The sequence below is a fragment of the Hoplias malabaricus genome, chromosome 4, assembly GCF_029633855.1.
Source record: "Hoplias malabaricus isolate fHopMal1 chromosome 4, fHopMal1.hap1, whole genome shotgun sequence".
Classification (NCBI taxonomy): domain Eukaryota; kingdom Metazoa; phylum Chordata; class Actinopteri; order Characiformes; family Erythrinidae; genus Hoplias; species Hoplias malabaricus.
Genome location: NC_089803.1, coordinates 26,461,794 through 26,486,889, shown reverse-complemented (window position 1 = coordinate 26,486,889; position 25,096 = coordinate 26,461,794). Strand labels below are relative to the sequence as shown.

The 25,096-nt window shown below is 39.2% G+C and overlaps 1 protein-coding gene across 2 annotated transcripts in view; it reads left to right on the top strand.

Annotated features, from left to right (window-relative positions):
• The first annotated feature begins 2,454 nt into the window (after positions 1-2,454).
• Positions 2,455-25,096, top strand: part of lsp1a (lymphocyte specific protein 1 a) — a 28,417-nt gene continuing 5,775 nt past the window's right edge. The window contains exons 1-13 of one of the 2 annotated variants that reach the window (XM_066667321.1): positions 2,455-2,755; positions 11,474-11,620; positions 14,227-14,617; positions 14,706-14,857; positions 15,552-15,804; positions 16,033-16,164; positions 18,461-18,502; positions 18,991-19,034; positions 20,888-20,969; positions 21,527-21,667; positions 23,130-23,228; positions 23,854-23,946; positions 24,067-24,175. In XM_066667321.1, the coding sequence (XP_066523418.1) occupies positions 2,697-2,755; positions 11,474-11,620; positions 14,227-14,617; positions 14,706-14,857; positions 15,552-15,804; positions 16,033-16,164; positions 18,461-18,502; positions 18,991-19,034; positions 20,888-20,969; positions 21,527-21,667; positions 23,130-23,228; positions 23,854-23,946; positions 24,067-24,175 (1,744 nt within the window). In that variant the 5' untranslated portion in view covers positions 2,455-2,696. The remainder of the gene's footprint in view (positions 2,756-11,473; positions 11,621-14,226; positions 14,618-14,705; positions 14,858-15,551; positions 15,805-16,032; positions 16,165-18,460; positions 18,503-18,990; positions 19,035-20,887; positions 20,970-21,526; positions 21,668-23,129; positions 23,229-23,853; positions 23,947-24,066; positions 24,176-25,096) is intronic. The other variant, XM_066667322.1, reaches the window with a different exon arrangement.

Genomic DNA, 25,096 nt, shown 5'->3' with positions numbered 1-25,096 from the left:
TTCTATGGGTGGAGAGAGTGAGGTGTAAACTAATTTAAAGCCTGAGTGAGGTAAGATATGGTCTAGAGGAACACTGTGCTGTTTCCTGTGTGTGGAGACTAGCAGCTTAATGACCAATGGATCTGGTAGTATGGACCTTGGGTTCTCTCGTGTGCTGTGCCAAATGGAAGGGAAACAAACACCCTGGATATTGATGTAACGTTTTATCATGGATAATGTTTTGATTTTCACCTTAACTGCCATGCTACAGTCAGAAGATGACCATGTCCTGCATGGACTTGGGTTTATCAACTGAGAAAATTATTTCAGTTGTACGTTTGTGAGATTTCAAAAGACATAATCTGTTCTCGTTGAAGGTGCCCATTGGCTCCTGGTATTGGCAGATTTGTTCCAGTTACTTAACTGTAATATTTATTCTGCCTTCTGGTAGTATACCAGTGTGAGAGATATAATTTATCTTAAAACCAGCCCTCTTCTGGGTTTTTATTATTTATTTCATTATTTACTTATCAATGAAAAGGGGAAGGTAACTCTTCTTTTTCATGTTTGTGCACCCTTGCCAGAAATGTGAGAGATTAATTGATGTTCCTACAAGAAAAGTATAAATCTACACTTACACTTATCAAATGTTTCACTCCTCCGATTCCTTTGGCTTGCACTTTGTAAAATCATCTCTCTCTCTCTCTCTCTCTCTCTCTCTCTCTCTCTCAGTATCACTGACATGCTCACATACACATTCACACAATGATGTGTCTGATGATCTTCCTCCCTTGTCTTAATAATGCCCTTACTCTGGGCGCTCAGCCATGGCCTGGATTGAGAGCCAGAAAAATGCACACTTGCCCCATTCTGTCTGTCTTTCTCTGTTGTAGAAGAATGTAGCTTTCTGTTCAGACTCTCTTCATTCGGTCACACTTACCAAAAGTGACACCATTACTTTTTCTCAGAAAATATTTTGACCCAATATATCCTAAATTCTCATTATTACTGCTGCATCTTCATATCATTTCATTATGGCTTATGGATTATTGTAAAACTCCCAATAATATTTTAATGATAAAATCAGTTGAAGTTGAGACCCAAGCCAATGCTTCTCCTGACACTGAAAAGTGGGGGTGAGATGAGTGAAAAAGATGGATGGATGTTAAACTATGCAGGACACTGATTCCTGCATGTTTCACCAAGTGTTTCCATAGTACAAGAGGTCATGTCCAAGACCTTAACAGCACTTCAGACCTAAACGCTGTGTTCCTTGCCATGGTAACAGTGGTAATGTTGTTGGTCTGGTGAACTGAGTGGGCGAAGCCTGTGTAAGTGAGTGTGAGTGCCTGTGGCGTGGCACAGTGGGTGTGAGTGGACATAAAGGGATGAGTGCTGGGATGAGAGTTTGTGGATTTTGAGAATGTTTTGTGATCCATAGCCAAGGCACAGAGAAAAGAGAAGCATTAGCTGCTCGTGTATGTTCTGTTGAGGTTTAGTGCGATTAAAACAATGTGTCAGTTTCTTCACAACATGCAAATTAAGTAGAGTTTTGCTATTAAAACTATCACAGAAGTGTGTATTGCAGTAGTTCCACCAGGATTTCCCAGATGCAAAATCAATATGCTCTACATTTTTAAGCCATGATCAGAGATTTTGAAACTGTGTCACAGCCACCATGGCACCAGCTCTGAGTTCACCAGTGGAAAGTTTGGGAAAACAGATATATTGTACAGTTCAACAAAGGCGGTCACAGTCTAAAAAACAAGCCTGCAAGTTGCAACTATCTTTAATCGTTAAACTGCTCTTAAGTTCTTAACTGTGATTTCAGTATATTCAAAACACTGCATCCATATGGTCAGAGAAGTATATAAATCTGAGTCTAGATGTTGGTTACTTTATATGATCACTATCTTGTGAATCGTCCAGAATTACACAAAAGTCCAGGACACTCCCTCGTCTTGAACCAATAATGTCTTTTAATGCATTATAGTACCAGCAAAACTGACAGAGATGTCAGACTTTGGTTCACTTTATGACAGATATTAAACTAAAAACACACAAGCATAAAACTACTCAAGTAAATAACAATGTGCTTACGTAAAAGAAAACTAAGCACCTCAATTCTTGCTGTATGTCTGGTTTTCAAGTGTTTTCTAAAGGCTCATTTGGTCCCATGCCTTTGTAACAAGAGAAAGAGCAAGATATTGAGTTAGATTGAGTTCTGCCGAAGGGACTGGGGGGCTCAGGGGGGTGGATTAGTGGCATGGGGTGGAGGGTATCATCTTACATTCCCTCAGGGACAGCCACATGACCTCACGTAGAAGGGAAGGGAGGGGAAAAAAAGATGTTGAACTACGGCCTGAGCGCTTTCAATGAGAACCACATGCAGGAACGAGGGGGAGTGAATGAGAGGAGGAGGAGGAAGAGGAGGAGGGCTATGACTAAAGCCTGTCTTTTAGAGAGGAGTGTATACCGTGTAGATCTCACTTGATATTTTCTCCAGGCAGCGCAGAGGAAAGGACCTGAGAGGAGGTGTCTCAGTACCCATAGGAAGAGTGTTAGTGTGTGTATCAGTTTGGTAGTCCAGTAAAGTAGAGAAGGAAATCAAGGAATACAAAGCTTTTCTGAACACACAGCACAGCTCTGTCAGCTCAAAACGTCCAGTAAGGAGACAGTGCTCTTGGGCAGAAGAGAGGGAAACAGAGAAAAGAGACATGTCAAGTGCAATCGTCAGACGTAACTCCAGCAAACAAGGCTTGCAGAACCTCCTAAGGTGAGTCTTTGAATGTAATGTAATTTAATCAGCTGTAGGCATTCGTGTATCCTGTGTTATCTCTTAATTAGCCTTTACTCTAGAAGCATTAGGCAGAGTCAGTGTAAGTGAGTAAATTATGGGCCTGACATTGAAGAATAATAGCTTAGAACAATACCTCTCCTGCGTTATTAATTTTGTTCCCATACAGTTGTTTTAAAATAGCCTTAGTCTTAATTAATGATATTTATTTATTTATTTTGATCTCTTCAGAGATCTTCAGATTTTTATTTTCTGTGAGTGTTAGCAGGGGGTTATTGTTTGTTTAGGAGATTCCAAAAGTCATTAAAGATGGAAGCAGTTGAGGTGAGTGTCGAATGGGCTAAAGGGCCCCTGATAAACGCCTGGGAGAGGTGACCTTGTGACCCGTGTTTGAGAAGATAAGAGGTGACCACCTGGAATGTAGGGTCTCATGTGAAGATTGCTCTAAACAACACACTGGTTTGGACAAAGCAACACAACAAACATTAGCTTTGAAACTCGCATTCATATGTTATGATTTCAGTACTCTATGAATATGAATATGAAGAAGTCCTTACATAGTCCAATAAATATTCCTAAAATATAAAGGTTCCTAACTCATTTGTGACATTTTCTAGAAGAAGCTTTTCAGAGATAAGAGGTTCTTTAAAGTTTAAAATCTCACACATCTCAATTAAAAATTTCCCATTCATTGAATGGTGGCTCTAACATTTACCTATGACAACTTTATATTTCAGTGTACATTTAAATAAATGATAACGTGGCAATCACAAATACAGTGTAACTCCAGACTGAAGCTAGTGAGAAAACTTTGAGTTAGTCAGTACTTAACCTGTCTTCCTGCAGTGATGAGACCTCAGGTGAATCAGGTGTGCTTTGTTATACACATTTCAGGGGCTACACACAGGTTGCATTGTGGAGGGTGGTTTAATTTCTCTGGGTTTTTCAGAGCTGCCAAAACTGTCCTTTCTCACAACAGACAAGGTGTCTTGGCACGTGAATACTGGGTACTTGTCTTTATTACCAGAGGCATAGGCATACACCTGACTCATTCCTATTAATGATGTATACCCTGCTGTTTATGTTGTGTACACAGTCCTCAGCTTCATGGACTTTCATTCTCCCAGAGTGAGAAAAATAGCAACTGAAAGTCAGACAAAGAGTGAATCACAGTGCTCCTGTCTAAAAGGGGTTTTCTGTGATACTGGCACGACAGACATCAATCTGCATGTATCTTAGATGCTCAGCTGTTTCTCTGTATGATTCAGCACTTGTTGGAAATTGAAAGCAATAGTTAATAATTTTATGAGGATTATGTTAAGAAGAAGAAGCACCTAAACAAGTTGTACCCTTATTTGCTGGTACCACAGAGTATAATAGAAATGGATTATTCTGGATTATTCTGGAATATTCTATTTCTTTTTGCACACTCATTCAAAGGAATTTCACATACTTTAATCAAAACAACTGCAGCTGTTAGTAAGTGTCTTCCATAAAGCCCTTCCATGTCTTCCATGTCTGGCCTTTGTCATGTTTATTACCACCACAACATTGGAGCTGAGGAAGTGTGTCATAAAATAAACCAGATAAGGAAGAAAGAGAGCGAATCTGCAGCTGAAAGGCAGAAAAATGGTGTTTGTGAGCTCAAGGCCCACAAATTAATGAGCAGTTTGCCAGAGGGGGCAAATGATGTACCACAGTGATCTGGATTGAATCAGTTAAGTTAGAAGTGTTCCTGTCAGCACCAGCTTTGATCGCAGAGTGATCTCAGGCATGAAGCATGCAGGTGCGAACTGTGATCAACATGTGTCTAATATGTGTCTGTAGGACTTACTTTTGATGCTTTGTGATAGCAATGAATTTTAGCAAAGATTTTGCGTAAGTGGCACTAGTGATAAATATTGGGTTGTAATTGAAATGAATAAGAATTAATGGCATCCAAAGAATCTGCAACATTTTGCTTACACAGTAGATCCAGATGCAAACTATATGGATTTAGACCATCTTTAGTACTGACAAACTTCTAAAATTGAAATATGTGAGCCAGCTTAAGCCACTATAACGCATAAAGACAAAAGAAAACAATATAGAAACCAGGGAAACCTGGACGTTTAGATGGACGTTACTACAAGAGGTTTTTCTACCAGTGCAGGCAACACTGAGTGAAGAGGAAAATCTACAGCTAAACACATCATATATGACAATTGTATATGAGGTCTTTTATCAATCCTCAGTAATATGCAAACATGGCTGTCATGCAAGTGAACTAGCATATGTCTTTTGAGCTTTCAGCAGCTGTCTTAAATTTTAAGAAAAGGTAAGAAAAGCTTAGTTAGTTCACTGATTACAATTCTTTCAAAATGTTATGTTTCATTTGTTATAATTAGTGTTAGGAAATACTGTAACCTAGGGTAAATGTTACCCTACACTACAAAGTTGAGTCCAGAACTTCAGTTCAATTGATACAATGAAAAAAACAAAAACAAAACGAAACAAAAAACAAAACAAACTGCTACCATCCAGATGTTTGGGACAGAATGCGTTTGAATTGAATGTTGCTCAGTAACAAATTCCACATGTGTCTGTCTAATAAGTCTAACTAATATACTGCCGTTGCCTTTTTCACTGCACATTTGTCCAGAGTGTTTGCTTTGACTTACAGAATTGGTTAAGAGTTGTTTCAGTTCGTGTTTTGTTATATTTCCAGTGACCATTAAAATCTTAGATCAAAAACATTCAGTCTAACACTCTTCACAATGTTAGACAATCAATGTGTCAGCAGACAGTTGTGATCGGTGTTTGCCACTATGGAATTAACTATGGATTTTAATGTATTCCTTATTCATCCAATAACTGTAACGTGAAACATCTCTTATTCTTTGCTGGTCTGTGTTAATAGATTCTCTCTGTGTGTATTGAACCATGACATGCGTGATCCCTGAGCTTTACTTTGCCCCCTCTTCTGTTTACGATACTGTGATAAGAGCAGCAGGAATGCAGGTTGGGAGGGAGCTGGGGGCTTAGCCTTTGAATGAAAGGGGCAATAAACTCTTTGCTTTTTGCCATCCCCATTGCAGGGTACTTTTCCAAATGTTGATGGGCTCCAGGAGAAAGTAAAGGTAAACAGTAATGGGCTTCACTGCACCGGCCTTTATATAGCTAAACATGATCTGAACTCTTGTTCCCTTATTTCTGTATTCTGGGTTTGCTGTCCACTAGTGGAATAATTTATACCAACTTTTATGTAAATACTAAGCTGCCTCAGTGTCAGGGTTTAGTGTGACATGCTCTGCATTAGGAAAAGTGGAGCCTGTAGGGTTCCAGACTCTAGCCATCAGAAATGTGCTGTGCACCCTTTAGGCTCTGTTGGCGTCTGAACACTCAGACATAACATGCTGACTGGTGTCTTCAGATGCACTAAGGACACAGCCCTCACTCTTTAGTGTGCAGACCTGGACTATCCACATTACCATCAGAGGTTTGAGTCATTCATTGTTATGTAAATAAAGATGAATATGATGCATGTTTTGGAAAATGAATAGGGCTTTCATTTATCTTAGTCCAGAGAGGCATATTCTAACTGTAATAACTGTCCTTTTTCCACTCTTTGAATTACAAGTGTGTGGATGTAATAATTAGTCTGAGTTATTGAAGACGGATTTTCCATATGTTTTTCAAGCTGTTCTGGGTACACTAAGTGACTTGTGTGAGAAGTTTGTTGAGTCTCTGCTGTACGCTTTCAGCAGGGAGACATTTGAGTTGTTGGTCTGGGTCAATAACTCTCTTTTACTCTTAATCTGTGGCTTGCTACAATGACATCATCTGGCTCAGCTGCTTACAAATCCCATGCCCTAAACCTCAGATGGCCTTGCATGTAGGAACAGGGAGGAAGTAGGAGCATTCACTGGTTGACTTGCTGAAAAAGGGAGTATTTATCTTGTTATTTTTCCTGAAGACAAAGGCCAAAGAGAAAGAAGCATTAAGGTACTTTCAGTAGAGGGTGTGTCTTTGGTTTCCTGGGAAGAAAAGAAAAAAGCCGTTGAAACAAGATTGTACAACTGGTCTTCTAGCAGCCGATGTAATGTTTTGGCTTAATTTGACCAGTATGTTGTATTTTGCTCATTTTATTTTTCTGGAATTATGCTGGTTGTTCCATATATGGTTAATGTGTGCCTTAGTCATGGGTGAAATTGTATAAATATTCTATTATTATATGTAAATGCATTGTCACAACACAATAAACATTACTATATTTTGACACATAGAGACAAATAAAAAAACACTTTAAAAAGCTGCCTTCTTTCAAAGTATTTTAATTTTCATTCAACATTTCATATAATGCACTATTCATTCATTCATTATCTGTAACCACTTATCCAGTTCAGGGTCTCGGTGGGTTCGGAGCCTACCCAGAATTACTGGCTGCAAGGCAGGAACACACCCTGGAGGGGTCACCAGTCCTTCACAGGGTGACTAACACTCACACATTCACACCTACGTGAGCACCCGGAGGAAACCCACGCAAAACACATGGGAAGAACACACCACACTCCTCACAGACAGTCACCCGGAGCGTATATATATATATATATATATAAGAGATAATCCAGGATCAGGTCTAATATTATATCCTAGTTATGTTATTTGTATAATAAAAACACTGAGCTGGTCAGTGTTGTCTAATTACATATATATACATTATATCTTAATACTCTTCATCAATAATGTAATTTAGAACTTTTGCACTACACAGTTGTCATATTGTGCACTTTTCTAACCTATGCATATTGCCTAGATTTGATAAATATTTTCTTATAGCACTATTCAGGACTTCTAAAGCAATGGTTAAAAGAAGATATGGAAAACAGAGCTAGCTGTATTAACACTGGTGCTTCTATTTATTTTTTTCTGTGGGGACATGTCCTGCTGTGTTTCTTATGGTTATAAACTGCCCCCAAACTCATGTCAGACTCCAGGTGTTGTGAATGTTGGATATGGTAAATATTTTCTTCTCCATCCTCCATCCATAAATACCAGCCTCAGCTCAAAGCTCTCGGATATGTTCCTGCACTTCACTTCCAAGCAGGATTTGTCTTGTACATTCCTTTAGACTGTAAATCAAACAGAATTGGCATTCGCTGTTGTTGAATGCACATGATGTATGAAGTGTTTCACTGTGTGTATAAAAAGAGAGATGGATGGGGTATAAATGTCTAGTCTGTTCTTTATTAACTGACAGATCTTTCACATTGTCAGTTACTAATTTTCATGATATTGATATAACTCAGTCCAGTCTGGATCTGGAGGCCCTCACACTGAGATAGTAAAATTAAATTCTGAATTCTAAGCACATTTTATATCACACTGTGCCATGCACATTTAAATGGAGGTGATTCAAGTGTCAGTTCCACATGTAACCTGAATACAATTATGGGCTGACATAAGCTAATTAAAAGTCAGTCTCTAATGCTTATTTAATATATTGTATTCGTATGGAATCAACATACAGGTTTGAACTGAGTTAATTCGAAGCCCAGTAGTTTTTTTTATGGCTATTATTGCATTCCTTCATTCATGTTCAATTACTAAATATATTTTCATTACCCGTATTAGTCAGGTAATGGCATTACTGTGAAACATCCTTACTGTGCTATAAACTTAATTCCACACTAATACCACTAATACTATCACCAAACCTGCATCAACAGTAAAGTTGTCATTATAATGTAGATCAGTTTGACAGTAATGGTACACAGTGCGGTTTCTTCTGCATAGGAAATTTTGACCTCTACCTGACCCATGTAAGAGTGACCAGTTTGGCTTTAACAGTCATTCACTGTTACATGTTGAGGCTTGCTCTGCTGTGATTTAGCAAATGCAACAATAGCCAAAAGCATTCCCTCAGCAAAATCGAATGTTCACCCTCCTCCCTCTCAACACCCCTGGGCTTAGTTGCATTATGCTTAGGAAGCAGAGTCAACAGAGTGTTGGGAAAGGTGATATATGTTGAGCAGGAGCCAGATTATTTTTTTTTTTTTTTTAATTTCCCCTTCAGTATTCCAAACTACATGAGAATAAGTAGTCTGTTCTTTATGTATGCACACTGGATATTCAGACTGTGCTGGAAATGACTAGGTGAAGACAAAAGATGGCTTCCATTTAGTTAAACGGAGGCAGATTGTGTGTTCAGACATGAATGAAAGAATAGAGCGATTTGTGAGCCTGTCGCTGCTAGACAAATCATGGCAAGACCAATGACCTCATCTCCGTTGTTGACGTCATACAGGTGGCCCGTGCCAGAAATGAAATAATCCCATCATACTGATTAAGAGGTCTGAATAACAAAGGCTTCAGTTAAAATCTCAACAAATACATTTTCTATGTCTATGAGCCACTGGAGTTAAATTTGATTCTATGGTGGTGTGTTCCTTTACTTCTGGAGTGAACTGTTAAAGGGCCCATAGCATGTTTAATTCCACAGTTATTAAAATAAGAATTTAATGTAGTTTATTGGTAAAGTTTCAAATTATACATTAGCAGTACTTATGACAATACTCTTCAGTTTATTTCTAAGGTATATAAAATATTATGAATTCGTAGGTACATAAACAAATATACATAGAATAGATCAAGGAGCAAATAAAATGCTATACGTGAAATATGTAGGATATTCATTCATTAATTCATTGTCTATAACCACTTATCCAGTTCAGGGTCACTTTGGGTCCTACCCGGAATCACTGGGACCCAAGGCAGCAGCACATCCTGGAGGAGATGCCAGTCCTTTACAGGGTGATATGTAGGATATGATCCCTTTAAATGGACAGAAACCTTGCTTTTGCTTAAATCTTGTCAAATCACATATTGTGATTTATGATTGTAATTACATTAAATATGGAAGCCATGACTGAAATAGAAAGGAAAGACAGGGAAGAGGGGAAAGAGAGTGAGCAATGTAAGGTCCAGCTGGCTGGTAACCCTTTCACCCTTTACCCCCACTTCCCTTGCTACTCTTCCTGTGAGAATGCCTGAGGACATGGCTTGGCTTGGTCAGACATATCACAGTGCTGAGAGCAGGGGAATGAGAGATGTTTAGCAGACCAGAATGCATGTCCCTTTACAGCAAAATAGCTAATACAAGAATGCAGTGAGGGGAGGCAAGTCAGACTTTTTTTTTGATCATGGGGTACATTTTTGAACCTCCTCTGCTATACATGTCTTTAGGGTGAGCTGTAAAGTCACTAAAACAGATTGTGACTCTACAGGTCTGGTATGCATTAAGGGCCCATTAGTGACCTATGTGGGCCCTTAATTGATCCAGAAGCTGCATTGGTGTTCGTTGTAATATGACACCAAGGCAAACAGATTGAAGCAGTTGACAAACCCCCACAGAAATGCCCCAAAGGCAAATAGGATAACCCACTCTCCAGAAATAAAGTTTGCACTTTCTAACTGTTAGTGACTTTTAACTTGAGCTAATGTAGCTTTACCATCAAAATGTTGAGAATTACCCAAATAGTAAACATTCTGGTGAGTTACACAAGGCTTTCTGCAGTAGTATAAACACACTTTCCTCTGCCACAACCACAGACATGTACACACACACTTGCTTGCACATGCTTAGTGATGAACCATATATATATATATATATATATATATGTGTGTGTGTATTTTTTCTTTTTTTTCTGGATGAATAAACACAGGGATGCATCAACATCTCCAATGTGTGTGTGTGTGGGATGTCATCACTCAATCATGGCAGTTTAAACTCCAAAGCAGATGTTCCATTGGCTCTCTCTCTGGTCCTGGAGACTTAATGACCCATTGTTTAGAGAATCTTCTAGAGACCCTGTGGATAACTCCGTGAAACAGACTCAGAGGGTGTCTGAATGAGTGGTTCTTCTTTGGTCAAACACCACAAGATGTTGTAACAAACCTGCAGAGAATTTGTTTATTATTTGGTTGTTATTTACTATTAAGTTTACAGTTTATACAATGGAAAATAAAATAAATATTTATAGATAGATAGATAGATAGATAGATAGATAGATAGATAGATAGATAGATAGAAGAGAGTTAGTTTAAGTTAAGGAAATACTTTTTTGTTTTTACATGTGGAAAGTTTTCATTTTATATCATTGATCGCCATTTTTTCATGATACAATTTGTGTCTTTTACTGTCTTGTATGCATTTCTAGCTAAGTTTGCTAGCAAGAAAAGGGTACCTTTCTCCATTCATGCTCAAATTGTAGGTACTTATACTATAGGTTTATAAACTAAAAAGTGGGCCAATTTAGTCCACAGTAAGTGTACTTTTGAAATATAATTAAATTTTACTTAGGTACACTTAATACAATTATTAAAAGTATAATTGTATGAAAGTGTATTTTTGTCTTTGACACTAATGATAACATCTTCAGTTCTTCTAGTTAGCAATATGCTGATAAAGTTCTATCTATCTATCTATCTATCTATCTATCTATCTATCTATCTATCTATCTATCTATCTATCTATCTATCTAACACCCACTGACCAGACTGAAGTACCCTGTGTTTTTTGATAGTGCTATTAGTAATTCAGTGTTAGCTAGCTGCAGATGCACTGATGCAATGCAATGATTATTACTGAGTTTAAGAGTGACAGATTAATCTATCATTTTTGTTTACACTTAGGATTTATTCTGTTTCTCTCTACAGAGTGACTGCTCAGCGCAGTATTGAGGATGCTGAGGAGATTGAGAGGGAGCGACGACGCAGGGCTCGAGAGGCTCTTCGGAAAGAACACAGTCTCACTGGATGTTCTGGGTCTCCTCAGGACAGTACAGGGCCATCTGAGGACTGTCTGTAAGTTCAAGTTTGGATATTTTGAGTTAAGTTATTTGCTCTCTCTCTCTCTCTCTCTCTCTCTCTCTCTCTCTCTCACACACACACACACACACATTGTCCCTTCTGTTTCTTCTTACTAAAACAGAGCCTACATATAGTTACAATCTCTTCATTACTTAAGCAGTAAAGTATGTCTGGTGCAGGCTGTATAGGTCCCCTGGTCCTTAGCACAGTTTACACATTGTATGTATAACTTCCACTCTGTATCAAAAAGTGTAATTATGGGTTGTCTGGTCATGGGCCACACCCCTCCGGCGTGCCAAGAAAGACGCAGCTATCACACAGCTCTGTGAGTCAAACGTTTTGCAGTAGAAATCAAGTTGATTTCCAGCGCTCTGTAATTATATTTTTGATCATAGAAGAGTCCTGGCTTTGAGATTCTGAGCACTTTCATGTGTCCAGGTTAAAGATATAAAACTTTTTTTTTCAACAAATGTTTACTCAATACTTACATAAAAGAAGTATATATTTAAATAATTGTATTTCAAAAATATAATATTTGTATGATCTGCCATAGATTTGCAGCATTTATTGTATTTCGATGGGTTATTATTGGATGGAAGTAAGATTTAATCATCTGCTGGAGTTTTATGTGAATTCCTCTCAAGCAGGTTTTGGACAGATGAAATGCATTTTTATTTCAGGACATGTTAATAAACCTAAAATCATTTCTATCGTCATTGAGAATGTACCGGGTTCCTTTAAAAAGGACATGGTTAGCTCCCTTTTCACTAATGAAACTAATGCAGGTGTGTTTCCTTTGGTTAAGTCTGTGAGAAGCCTATAAAAGTGTCTGTCTGTCTGTCTGTCTGTCTGTCTCTCTCTCTCTCTCTCTCTCTCTCTCTCTCTCTCTCTCCATCCTTTTAATAATGAGCCTCAACCAGTCCATCATACTTTGCTTGATGCTTGTGAGTATCTGACGGCACATACAAATGATGCCGCTCTTCATTTATTCAATATCCTGTTAAGTATAACCTTTTATGTATAATTATTTTTATTTTCCAACAAATTCTGTTTTTACAGAACTAGACACAAAATAAATACACAAACAAATTCCAACTCCAAATATAAATATTTTCAGTTAGAAGTTGGTGTCCTTTTCTGCTTCTCACAATCCCAGTATCTTAGATACCTTCAGTGATGTTGAGGTCTGGACTTTGCGGCCAGTCCATTGTCCAGAGAATTCCAGAGAAGTGTTTATTTGAAAACCCTGTTTCCTTCACTCAGTAGCAGCTTCCTCCCAAAAACACATCCTGTCAGACACATAGTGTTCAGTTGTCTTCTCATAATGGACAGATGGACAGAATTACGTGTGGCTTTTCTTCAAATTTAAATAAATATGGTGCTTGATTTCCTCTCGAACATAAATTACGTTTTCGCTATATCTTTACTCTATGAGATTGTTTGAATTCTAGTTTTGGGAACTCCCATTTTTCACTTATTTTCCTTTGACTTTGGTATTATTTTTACAAGTAATTTTTTTATATCCACGCAAGAATATCTCCTGAAAATAATTAACTTGATTAACTGTTTATTTTAACAATAATTAAATAAATGAATGATACTCTGTGATTTATACACACTCTGTTATTATGGATTTCTAAGCTAGTTCTGTCAATCTGTTGCTCTTAGTGCTGTTGAGGCTTTGATCTTCCTATGAATCATACCCGTGGTATTTCTGATGTGTATTCCTCATGCTCATCAGCAGCAGCCTGTAATGTATAATTTGGAGTCACTTTGATGATGTTTTCTACTGTTGGTACTTTATCAGGCGTTGGCATGTCATATATTATGTCACAACATATGTTGGCATATCAAGTGTTAAGTCATTTCAGATGTTCTCTCCTGCTCCCTGACTGTTAGTGTGGTACTGGTTGCCTGTAGCAAGAGAACAACAACTACAACAACAACAAAACCCAACTCACAAACCTCAAACATCTGTTTCATCGAGCTGCGTTTGAAGTGAAATGCCAGTGTTAATAGATGGACCAAATGACATCATTGCATAGTTTTATCACCGAGCATTTGTAGTTATATACCACTACAGGTGTGGGCTCCACATTTTGTCTACCCTGATGGTGTCCGTTCACGCTTTACTGGCTGTTAGCTTGCCCACACTTCTCATAAAATGGTTATATGGGGGGCCATCCTGACCATCCACCGACTTTCAAAACAGTATCCCTCTCCCAGTCTAACTCCCACTCCCACCCAGCCCACTGACTCCCCCTGAAACTTTGATGTTATTCTGCATTCTCTTTGGCTGCTCCTTCTCATTTTCACTCCTCTACTTTTCTCATGCTTGTCTGACCTGACCATAGTCTATCATAGAGGCACCATGGTCTTTTCAACTGGGTCTGGCACAAAAAAGTAGTTGGCAAAGCTTGGGCATTGCTGGCTGTGGATGATAGGGTGTAAGCCTCCTCTTCTTTGAAATCTGAGAAATTCTCTCCTAACACCTGCATAATCACACTCTCAACTGTTTTCATTTACCTCAGCTAAAAATGGCCTTCGCTATAAAGGCTCATGTTGTGCAACACATCTGAAAGCAATGTGTGTAACTGCAGGTACGAGAGCAACCTGAAGCCCAGCAGTCCAGGGGTTCTGGAGGAAGACGAGGGTTTCAGTGACTGGACACAGAGAGCGGAGAGGGGCAGACAGGTCAGACAGGGGGTGAACAGCCCCCGAGAAGAAGACTTGGCGGTAGACAGACCCATGAACGGAGCAGCCAGGACAGGAGAGAAAATCAACTTCCCTGTTCTCACTCGACAGCAAAAAACCCAATGCGAAGTAGAGGACGAAGAAGAGTACAGGCCAGTGAGGAAGAGCAGTGAGAAAAGGATGGAGTATGGAGAAAGGCCAAGCAGTTTCAAGGACAGAGGGGCAGAAGAATGGAAGGAAGCGATGACGAGAGTCACCAAGGGACAAGAGGAGCATCTAAGACCACACATAGACAAAGTAAGAGGTCTAGTGTTATTGTTTTCCATATGGTATTTTTATATTTTGTATATATGTTCTGTTTTTGTAACCATTCTTACAATTGTAGGAGAAAGACAAGAGGCAAGAAGTGAAGGTCTCATACACTTCTAAGGTTTTCCTGCAGCAAGACAGAATGCCCAGTGTCGGCAGTGAGGATACTGCTGGAGAGGATGCTACATCTCAGCTTTACAAACCCAGACTACAAACCAAAACTACAATGTAAGCTATGTGTTTTTGAAGAATTAATGCTCACAAGAGACTTAGTTCACTATGCAATCCAGTTCAGGTTTAAGGACTGGACAGGACATATTAAAATGAACTGAATTATGAATAATTTGTATCTGATCTTAAGATATGGCCACAAAGTCATTTTACACTCTTCTGCAGTTCTGTTAATCATTCATGAATCATCAGTGCATTTCCCCCCTAGATTTTAATTTCCTTACACATTATATGTAATTTGTGAAATAACTCATGAGAAAAATGTCATGCAGTTGCAGATGTCAAACGGGTTTGTTAATAATTCCACGGAAAACACTGATACCAAATGTTAAATTGTATCATATTTTACCACAGTAAAGAAAAACCACGCAAAGTCTGAATCATTCTTTGATCCTAAAAAGGCAACAGGATCGTTTATTGCAAATGTCTTTTCAATGCTGTCATAGCTCATTGAAGCCTCATGAAACTAAAGCCTTCGTATTCATGCCTCAGTGACAAAGAACCTTACAGTGCATCAAGAAGGTTTTTGGTAAGAAATGCATCCTTATCCACTCTGTGAAGGACATGGCTAAACAAAGTGGCTGATGTCATAGTCTGACGTGGATTGTTGCCAGGGAAATTCCAGCTCTGTGAGGTTCTGATATTATGTGACAGCTCTTGCTCATCTTCCTTTTCCCTTCATGTTGAACAGGAGTGCAACACAGGCATCTGAGCCAAGGCAGCAGGCTGAGTCTGGGCTGGAGACAGAGCAGAAGCTGGAGAAGATCCGTCGCAGCCACCAGGAGAAGGAGAGCCAAGAGCTCGAGCAGCTTCGGCAGAAACAGGCTGAGGCAGAGGTGGAGCTGGAGGAACTGAAGAAGAAGAGAGAGGAAAGACGGAGGGTCCGCGAAGAAGAAGACCGCAGGAGAGAAGAGGAGGAATATCACAGACTGGTGAAGGAGGAGGTGCAGAAAAAGCAAACACACAGACACACACATACACACACACAACACAAAAGGAATTTGAAAAAGGGCTTTGTAGACTAAACTGAATATGGGTACACTATACCAACATTAACAATTATTAAGAAACATTTCTTAATGTACATTCCACACACCTCCAGTGTGTAAGCCGCATGTTCTCTGCGTGACTTTATTGTGTGGTTGTCTATAAGTTTGTGGGATGGTTTGCAGGAGGAGAAGCGTCAGATGAAGGAGGATATTGAGAGAAGGAGGATGGAGGCAGCTGAAAAGAGGATTAAGAACCTGAGTACTTCCAGTCCAGATGGAAATGATTCATTTAGTCCAAAGAGTTCCACTTATAAGGTAAAAGATTTAATTTAATTGACAATACCGCTATACAAGGACACACAATGTTATAGATGACAAACAGTACTCTTATCAAAATCAAAAGCAGTATGACATCTAATGATTTAGCCTGCTAAATATGATTGAGTGAGTGAACAGGACAGTTTGATTAGGTGCCTTATGTCAAAATCAGAAATGCTTTGCTTCATACTAAGCACTACTCAATATAGTTCTGGAAGCAGCACTGTGTTCGAGGCAGAAGGATCATGATTGGTTACTAGCTAACAGGCAGGGATGTGATTGGCTAAAATGGATTGGTCAGAGATTGGTCAAATACTGTGCAGTAAACCAGTAAAGCCCTGCCTAAAACCAGGTGTTTGACTGCTCTAAATGTCAGAAAGGACTCTGGAAGAATACATGTGGAGTATAAATTTCTTTTTTTGTTGTTGTTACTGTACACTTAGATCATACTTTGTTGGAAGTGCTGCAACAATCTCAGTAATCAATGCTCTGCTGCCTATGAAGCACATTTGTGTTATGACTGCTGCCTCAGGGGAAGCTGTAGAATGTTACACAATTAAAATGTGGCTGCCTATGAAGCAGATTCTAAAGAAGTACAATTTCCACACTTGATTTATGTTTGGTAAAATGACGTACAATAATGTTCTTCTTCCTCAGAGGCAGTAAAGCATTAATGTATAACATTCTGTAGCCCCTTCAAATATCCAGGAAAGTACTTCAGAATCTGCCGCAGAGGAAGCAGAGCATTATAACATTCTGCAGCTTCCTCTGAGGCAATTACATTAGGTTCATTTCAAGTAAAACAAAATAGTGACGTTTTTTTAGCACTTGCAACACATTTTGAAACAAAGCTAAGTCTACAGTAAGTTATTCTTCCAAAGTCATTTCTGACAGTCACATCAGGCAAACACTTGGGTCTAGGTGGAGCTTTACTGGTTTATTGAGCAGTATTTGAAAATCTCTGCCCAATTGGTTTCAACCAATCACATTAATTCCCGCCTGTTGGTTGGTAACCAGTTATGATCCTTGTGTCTCAAAGGCAGCGCTGTCTCCAGAGCCGTTTTGAGTAATGCTTTTGCTCACTTGCATGTGCTGATGTTATATTTTATTCTTGTGTAAATTATTTAGGCTTTTGAATGAATTAATGGATGGATGAATCAATTGTAGATACTTGTATCAGGAGCTTTATTTACATTCTTTCATTAACAGATAAATTTCACTATTAACTGGAATCTTTCTGCTTGTCATTGAATTATATTTCAAATAATCATGCCCAAACTGACTATTTTTCCAGATGTTCCATTTATACCTGTAAGTTGCATGTGTGTGGTTTATTTGAGTGATTTTATGGTTTTTTTTGTTTCTATCACACCTTACTGGATACACATAAAATGCATGTATAACAGGATGAGGTTAATTGGTTTTGGACCATTTGCAGTTCTGATGTGTTGTATTGTGTGTTCACGGTTGGGCTGATGTTCATGTTAGTTCCTTCAGTGTTTTCTCTTTGTTTCTTTTAAAAGAAGGCCTGATATCACATGCATAGTTAACCTCATATTCCCTGACCTTCAGTTTGCCTTGTTTTACACACAGACATATTTTATTACCTACTAACATTAACCTTAGAATTTAATATTTTGTGTTTAACATCTGCCTTAAATATTGTATGTTTGTATGTAAGTATATATGTGTTTATCTAATTCATCTTCGGTTTGGGACTATATACTATTAAATAGTTTCTAATTATTACACACATTTTATTATAACTTGTGATTGTGAGTTTAGATAACTGAAAACTAGAAATCATATCAGAGCATTTTTTAAAACTAAACTAGTACAGAATAAAGTTAAAATGTAAAATATAAACATAAATATGTATCAGGTAACCTACTCAGATATCTGAATTGGATCTTCCCACCTGAAACTTGCATCAGAAATAGCAGTAAACTACTCCTATTGGTCAGGTTCTAAATGTGACCATGGTTTCATGGTTTTTTCTTCTTCCTAGCTTAGGATGGCCACTGCATGCATCTATCTAAATGCATTTTCTGCATTTACTCTTTACATTTTCAAAATATTCACTGGTAGTGTTTCTCTCTTGAAGGATTTTCACAACTTTGCCTTAATCAGCCTCAAGTAGTGTCAAGTATCTATTCAGATCTATGTGAAATGTGCATGTCCGTACTGTTTTCCTTCCAAATCTGACTGTGGACTATGTGGTGGTGGTTGGGTGGTGTTTCTGAAGCTGTGTCTATCGTCCTGAGCTACCTTCTGCTTGCATGTGTAATTTCAGAGAGAGCATGAGGAGAGATTGACAGCTGAAAGTACATGCTTGGTGAGTTGGGGATCAAAAAGCCAGCAGGCTCCACAGCCACACAAGGGGATCTTTTGTAGGGTTGAAATGAGAACCACTGAGCATGCACAGTGTTGCCCTGCTTTGAAGTACAGAAACAGTGGAAGAAGCATTTGGGGCCTAGGTCATTTTCCACCATGACACATTATTACTCATGCACGTATGAACTCAAACTTTTCACCTGCTCTAGGTTTGATGTGTTTTTTTAGCCACTGAGTAGACACCATTATGCAATACTGGAGGAGCACATGGATGGACGGAATAGACTTAATTACTTCTTTTACTGAATGGGTTGATGTAGGGTTCCTCTCAGTCTAGGCTGCTGCTTCTCAGGAGTTCCTCTTATTTGTGACTGAATAATCTCCCATTAGAATAAAACACTAAGAGTCAGTCCTGGTGATGAGGCTATGGAATACCCAGAAACTGAAATAGTTAAATTGTTCCCCTTTCCTTGATCTCTCTTTTTTCAGATCACAGAGAGAACAGAGTCCTTGAATCGATCCTTAAAGAAAAGGTGAGTTTATTAAGCCTGCATATTCAGATTCAGATGACTTCTATTGCTGCCTAAACTTGGCCTGGACTTGACTATAAATAGTACCTCTATTTAGACCAAAACTAAAGCCATTCTGGGAAAACGACTGATGCCTGTAGGTAAACATTGACATAGGTGCTTTGGGTCACCTCTATATGCTGTTAGTTCACCACCTTTATAGGTCATGATTTATGGGCAGGCTAACATAGTCCAGATGTGGCGTGTGTGTCTTTCCTCTGGTGGCTGGAGAGATATTGTGGTGGACTCAGACCAGGCTCCATACAGTCTGAGTCTGTGACTAAGTCTATATGCACACACAGCACACAGAAATGTAAAACAGACATGGGTGATATGACAATATTGTTATAGTGATAATAGTCATCAGGATAAACGTTATGCTTCTCTTAGCATGTAGTGGACGTCGTCAGTAAGTGTAAAGAACTGATGAACTATATATCTTATTAAAAATATAGTGTTATTAGTTTAATTGGGTGTAGTGCAGCATTGTAATCAAATGTTGAGTAGGAACCACTGTGCTCGGGCAGTTTTTAAATGTGGATTGTGTGGCAAAATATTCTGATTAATATCACATCTATTGGAGACATTTTGGGACATGGTATTTTTGCTATGTTGCTCACCACTGGAAAAGTCATAGAGTCATAGAAAAACTGTGGTCTAAAAATCTGACTTAATGTGACCAAAATCACAGAAGGAAGCTGGAGGTGATATCACACCCAGTGTGAAAATATACTAGATATCTACAGATTACTGTAGAAATGTAGATGACAACAATGCTTGTTTCTCAGAATGTAATGTTCTGGAACCTTTCCCAGATGACATTAAATGGTTGACAGGTCAGTACATGCAATTGATGTCAGCTATGTTGTCTGTCTGTAAGCCTGTGATTGGCTGAACTAACATAACGGTAAAAGATGACGTTAACAACGTACACTTTAAATGTTAAATCTGTCTGCCGCAAGAATGACATCACTCACCATATCTGTCTCTCTCTACGCTGCTCTGCAAGACAGCACAGAGTTAAAATTTATGAGCTGTATTTGTCATGGGAAAGTATTGCGTCATTTGTAAAGGAGCTAGTTAGTCACCCACCATATCACTAATGACTAACATATGTCTCCCCTCTGCTCACTGATTTAATACCTTACACATATGAAGTGACTTTCCTATGAATAGGGTCAGAGTTTCCAACCTGATCTAACTGACCGCTTTTTTGTTGCCAGGTACTGGGAGTCTTTTGTCATCTGGCAGAATAGAAATATGTCCTAAACACACACACACACACAAACACTGATTTGACTGGAAATTATAATGTACAGTGCTATGAAGGAGTCAGATGTCACTCTTTATTTATTTAATTTCAGACAAAATAGCCATTGAATATGTTATTAATTTATTAAGCTATTTTTTGGGAGATGAAAAAAGATAATTTGATTAACTACTTTTTTAAACAGCAAGGTTTCCTTCAAAATGTACAAATACAAACACACACACACACACACATACTTGTAGGATGCTGGCAGAAGAAAGAGGTGACCCAGTTTGCACCTCAAAGTCAACAATAACAGATTGTTCCAGACAGATAGATATCCGCTTTGAAATGATAATGAACGAATGGTAGCGAAAAGATCCCATTGCACTTTGGGGACATTTTCACAAAATAGACAGCCAGTGGGGGAAAGTAATATTCCACCTGGGACTTATCCTCATCTGGGCTTCTGGCCAGGTGATGAGTTTTAAAGCTTGTATGTATATGCTGCTTCTCCGCTGTGCTGTCTTTCACATGCCCTAACCAAGTGCCTTTGTTTTGGAAACAGCAACAGCTTTAAGAAGACTCAGCCGCCAGTGCTTCTTTCTAAGATTGATGATAAATTGGAGCAGTACACTCACGCTGTGGAGGTGAGTTTATATTCTCTTATAGCAACAGATCTCACTGTTGATCAGTGAGATTTCATACACATAATGACAGAAAAATGGTACAGTTATGATGAGATATGACCTTAGCTTTAGTCAGAGGGATGCACTTACTCTACAGCCCTGGGCAATGATTCAGCGGTGACTGTGCAGAAGCTCTGTCATCACACCTCCATTCTGAAGCCTGCTACAGATTGCTTCAACTCCCCTTGTGTTATTCAGAGGTGCTTTGTCATCACCTGCATGTCCAGAGACTGGGCCAGTCCACCATTAAATTCGTTTTTGGTGAAGACTGATGGGAATTCCTGGCATGAATTTTCATGTTGTGCTTGTTTGTGTGGTTGTTAGAGAGACATTTTTTTTTCCTGTAATGCCATCTGAACACAAAGAACCCCAGTATATACTCAGAGAAAGGTTTTACAGGATGAAATGCAAGGTTAGATGTCTGGCCATCATACATCCTAAAAAACTTCATTGCATTTAATTCCACTGCATTTTGATGGGTGTCAATGAATAAAATGAATATCTGTTATGCTCTGCAGGTCTCCTCAAAAGAACCAAAGACAATCAAACCAGTTACAGTGGACATGCCTAGTGTCCCTGAACCAGTGGCTGCCAAAAAGAATCTGTTTGAGGCTGGAGAGGCCTGGAACCAGGGCACAGCCAAAGGCACTCCATCAAAGGTCTGAGAGCATCTATTCTCACTAGACGTTTTGATGGTTTATTGACTGAATGTACAGGGGTTGGACAATGAAACTGAAACACCTGGTTTTAGACCACAATAATTTATTAGTATGGTGTAGGGCCTCCTTTTGCCGCCAATACAGCATCAATTCGTCTTGGGAATGACATATACAAGTCCTGCACAGTGGTCAGAGGGATTTTAAGCCATACTTCTTGCAGGATAGTGGCCAGGTCACTACGTGATGCTGGTGGAGGAAAACGTTTCCTGACTCGCTCCTCCAAAACACCCCAAAGTAGCTCAGTAATATTTAGATCTGGTGACTGTGCAGGCCATGGGAGATGTTCAACTTCACTTTCATGTTCATCAAACCAATCTTTCACCAGTCTTGCTGTGTGTATTGATGCACTGTCATCCTGATACACGGCCACCAGGCTGCTCCAATTTAGCCATGAAACCTCCCACACTAAAATGACAGGTGTTTCAGTTTCATTGTCTAACCCCTGTATACTTTAGTTGTTGTCTAAGTTATGCAATGTGCAGGTTATTTAAACTTTTTATGAACTTATTGACAAATCTTTTTTAAGTGTCTTTCTCTGGCATCACTTACATCAACAACATTTACACCACATTGGGGTGGCACGGTGGCGCAGTCACACAGCTCCAGGGACCTGGAGGTTGGGAGTTCAAGTCCCACTCCGGGTGACTGTCTGTGAGGAGGACTGCTGTGTTCTCCGTGTGTCCATGTAGGTTTCCTCCTGGTGCTCCGGTTTCCTCCCACGGTCCAAAAACATATTGGTAGGTGGATTGGCGTCTCAAAAGTGTCCGTAGGTGTGAGTGTGTGTGAAGCACTGTGAAGGACTAGTGCCCAGTAAATCCGGGTAGGCTCCGGTCTCAACACGACCCTGAGTTGGATAAGGATCAGAAAATCAGAGAATGGATGAATGAATGAACTTTCCACTCTCACCTTATCACATAAAAAGACAGGTTTTAAGATTCTACAGAGGATCTCTGTAGTCATAGAGGTAGACAAAACTCCAATCGATTCTCATAAGTGAGATATAATCATTATTATTGGCATGAAATTTGATTTGGCTGATGTTGAAGACAAAACATATACAGTAGTGATGGACTGGGATCAAAGCAATCTTAAGACTCTCTATATTCTCTATATATTTTCTATAGTTTCATTTCAGCCTAACACACACTCCCCCCACACACTAATGTATCTCACCCAGACAGTCAAAGCCTTCCAGAGAGCTTTATTAGCTGAAGTAAATGTGGTTGGAACTATGCAGGTCTTGGGTATGGGTGGTGAAACTGCTATACGACATCATACTTTGCTTTTTAACTATAGTAATGCAACATTCCCAGAACTGTGTAAATGTGTGTGTGCGCATAAAACTAGTTAGCTATATTTTCACTTTCAATATGTTATATAACGTGTTGTATGTGTGTTTTAGGAAACTGAGGGTCTGAAGGTGGGTGTGGCTGACCTCATTACTCAGTGGGTGAAGGGGAGCCCAGAGGGTGGCAACAGAAACTCACTGTCCAAGCCATCCGTAAGTGTCTGCTGACTGATTCTAATCAAATCACTCCATTGCTCATTCTCCACTCCATTGCTCAGTGGTATAGTCTTTTCCCACAATAAAGCTCTTTTAGTGTAAAATCTGCCAGAGGCACAAGTTCACAAAAGAGAATAGATATTTGAGGCATGTATGTGTCCTTCCAGCAAGAAATTAAGGCCTCTTTTTGTCTTTTTTGTCTTCTTCCAGTTAATATCTTCTGCTTCTTTCATCCTTCCTATATTTTCTATCCAAGGTAAAACTGAGGGCAATTTCTACCTTTCCCTTCCTTCTCTCTGGGATTTTGCAAAATGAAGGTTTACACTGTATGTCAATGTCCTGCCTGCAGACACTTAAATATAAGGATACTTAAGGATTCTTGGATTGGACCCACTATTCTAAGAATAAAAAAGGACTTTGTTATTGAACTTTTTTTAGCTTATTCTATCAAATCTGTCCACAGAACCTTTTTTTAATCTATCCAGTGATTTTGAGAGGACTCTTTATTAAGCAATAAACTTGTGGCATATTCTTCATTACACTGCCCTCTGGTGGGTTACTGATATTTTATTAGCAAATCATTTGCCTGTACAAGACTGATCATCCCCTTGCTCATTCTCAGGATGTTAAAGCAGGAGATGTGCTCCAGAAAAAGAATATGTGGGAGATCATTGGAGAGGGATCAGCAACACCACGCTCAGGACAAGCAGGGAAGGTAATTGTTTCATGAATGCTCCATTAAAAAGTAGAAGAACAGGGAATAAGATGACTGCCTCTGCTTCTCTCTCGCCCATCTTCCTGTTACAGCTGTGTGACATTTGGTTTTTATCTTTAGGGCACTTCTGCTGGTAAACGCTACAAGTTTGTTGTAACTGGCCATGGCAAATATGAGAAGATTTCCATGGATGATGACCAATACGATGACTACCCAAATGGAAAATCAGGTAAAACTGTCTATAATAGCCTATGCACTTGGGTAGTGTTAATGACTCTTGTATACAACCTGCGCTGCACTTTTAGGAACTGCCTGTATAAAAATCATTCTATTGCACCTTATCAGCTGGAGCCATTTTAGATAAAGCCCTGTAAAACCACATAAGCTCTGCTAGGATATAAATTTGTGGGATGTTGACAGGACTCTAACACATGCTTATGCATTCTCGCTCAGCCTGCAGTGGTCTTAAATAAAGACGGTTGGAAATGTTCACACATGCCAGGCTATGCATTGCAAGGCTTAAGGACATTTATTTAGGGCTGTATTTAAGATAATCTTTAGAAAGGCATGTTATATGTTTTATCATGATTAGCAGGTTATCTATCCATTATCTGTAACCGCTTATCCAATATTAGGGTCGCGGGGGGTCCAGAGCCTACCTGGAATCATCGGGCGCAAGGCGGGAATACACCCTGGAGGGGACGCCAGTCCTTCACAGGGCAACACAGACACACACACATTCACTCACACCTACGGACACTTTCGAGTCGCCAATCCACCTGCAACGTGTGTTTTTGGACTGTGGGAGGAAACCGGAGCACCCGGAGGAAACCCACACAGACACAGGGAGAACACACCAACTCCTCACAGACAGTCACCCGGAGCTGGAATCGAACCCACAACTTCCAGGCCCCTGGAGCTGTGTGACTGCGACACTACCTGCTGCGCCACCATCTAACAGTCATTTTATTCAAATATCTGTTAAACCTCTGATTAATAACATGCAAAAAGTAAAAACAAAAACAATAAAACAAATAAATGATGATAATTTGTGGAATAAATCTGTACATTCATGTATTGGGCCCACAAATGATCATCAATTATTTATTTATTTATATACTTAATAAACCAGTGTAAACTTTCTCCAAAT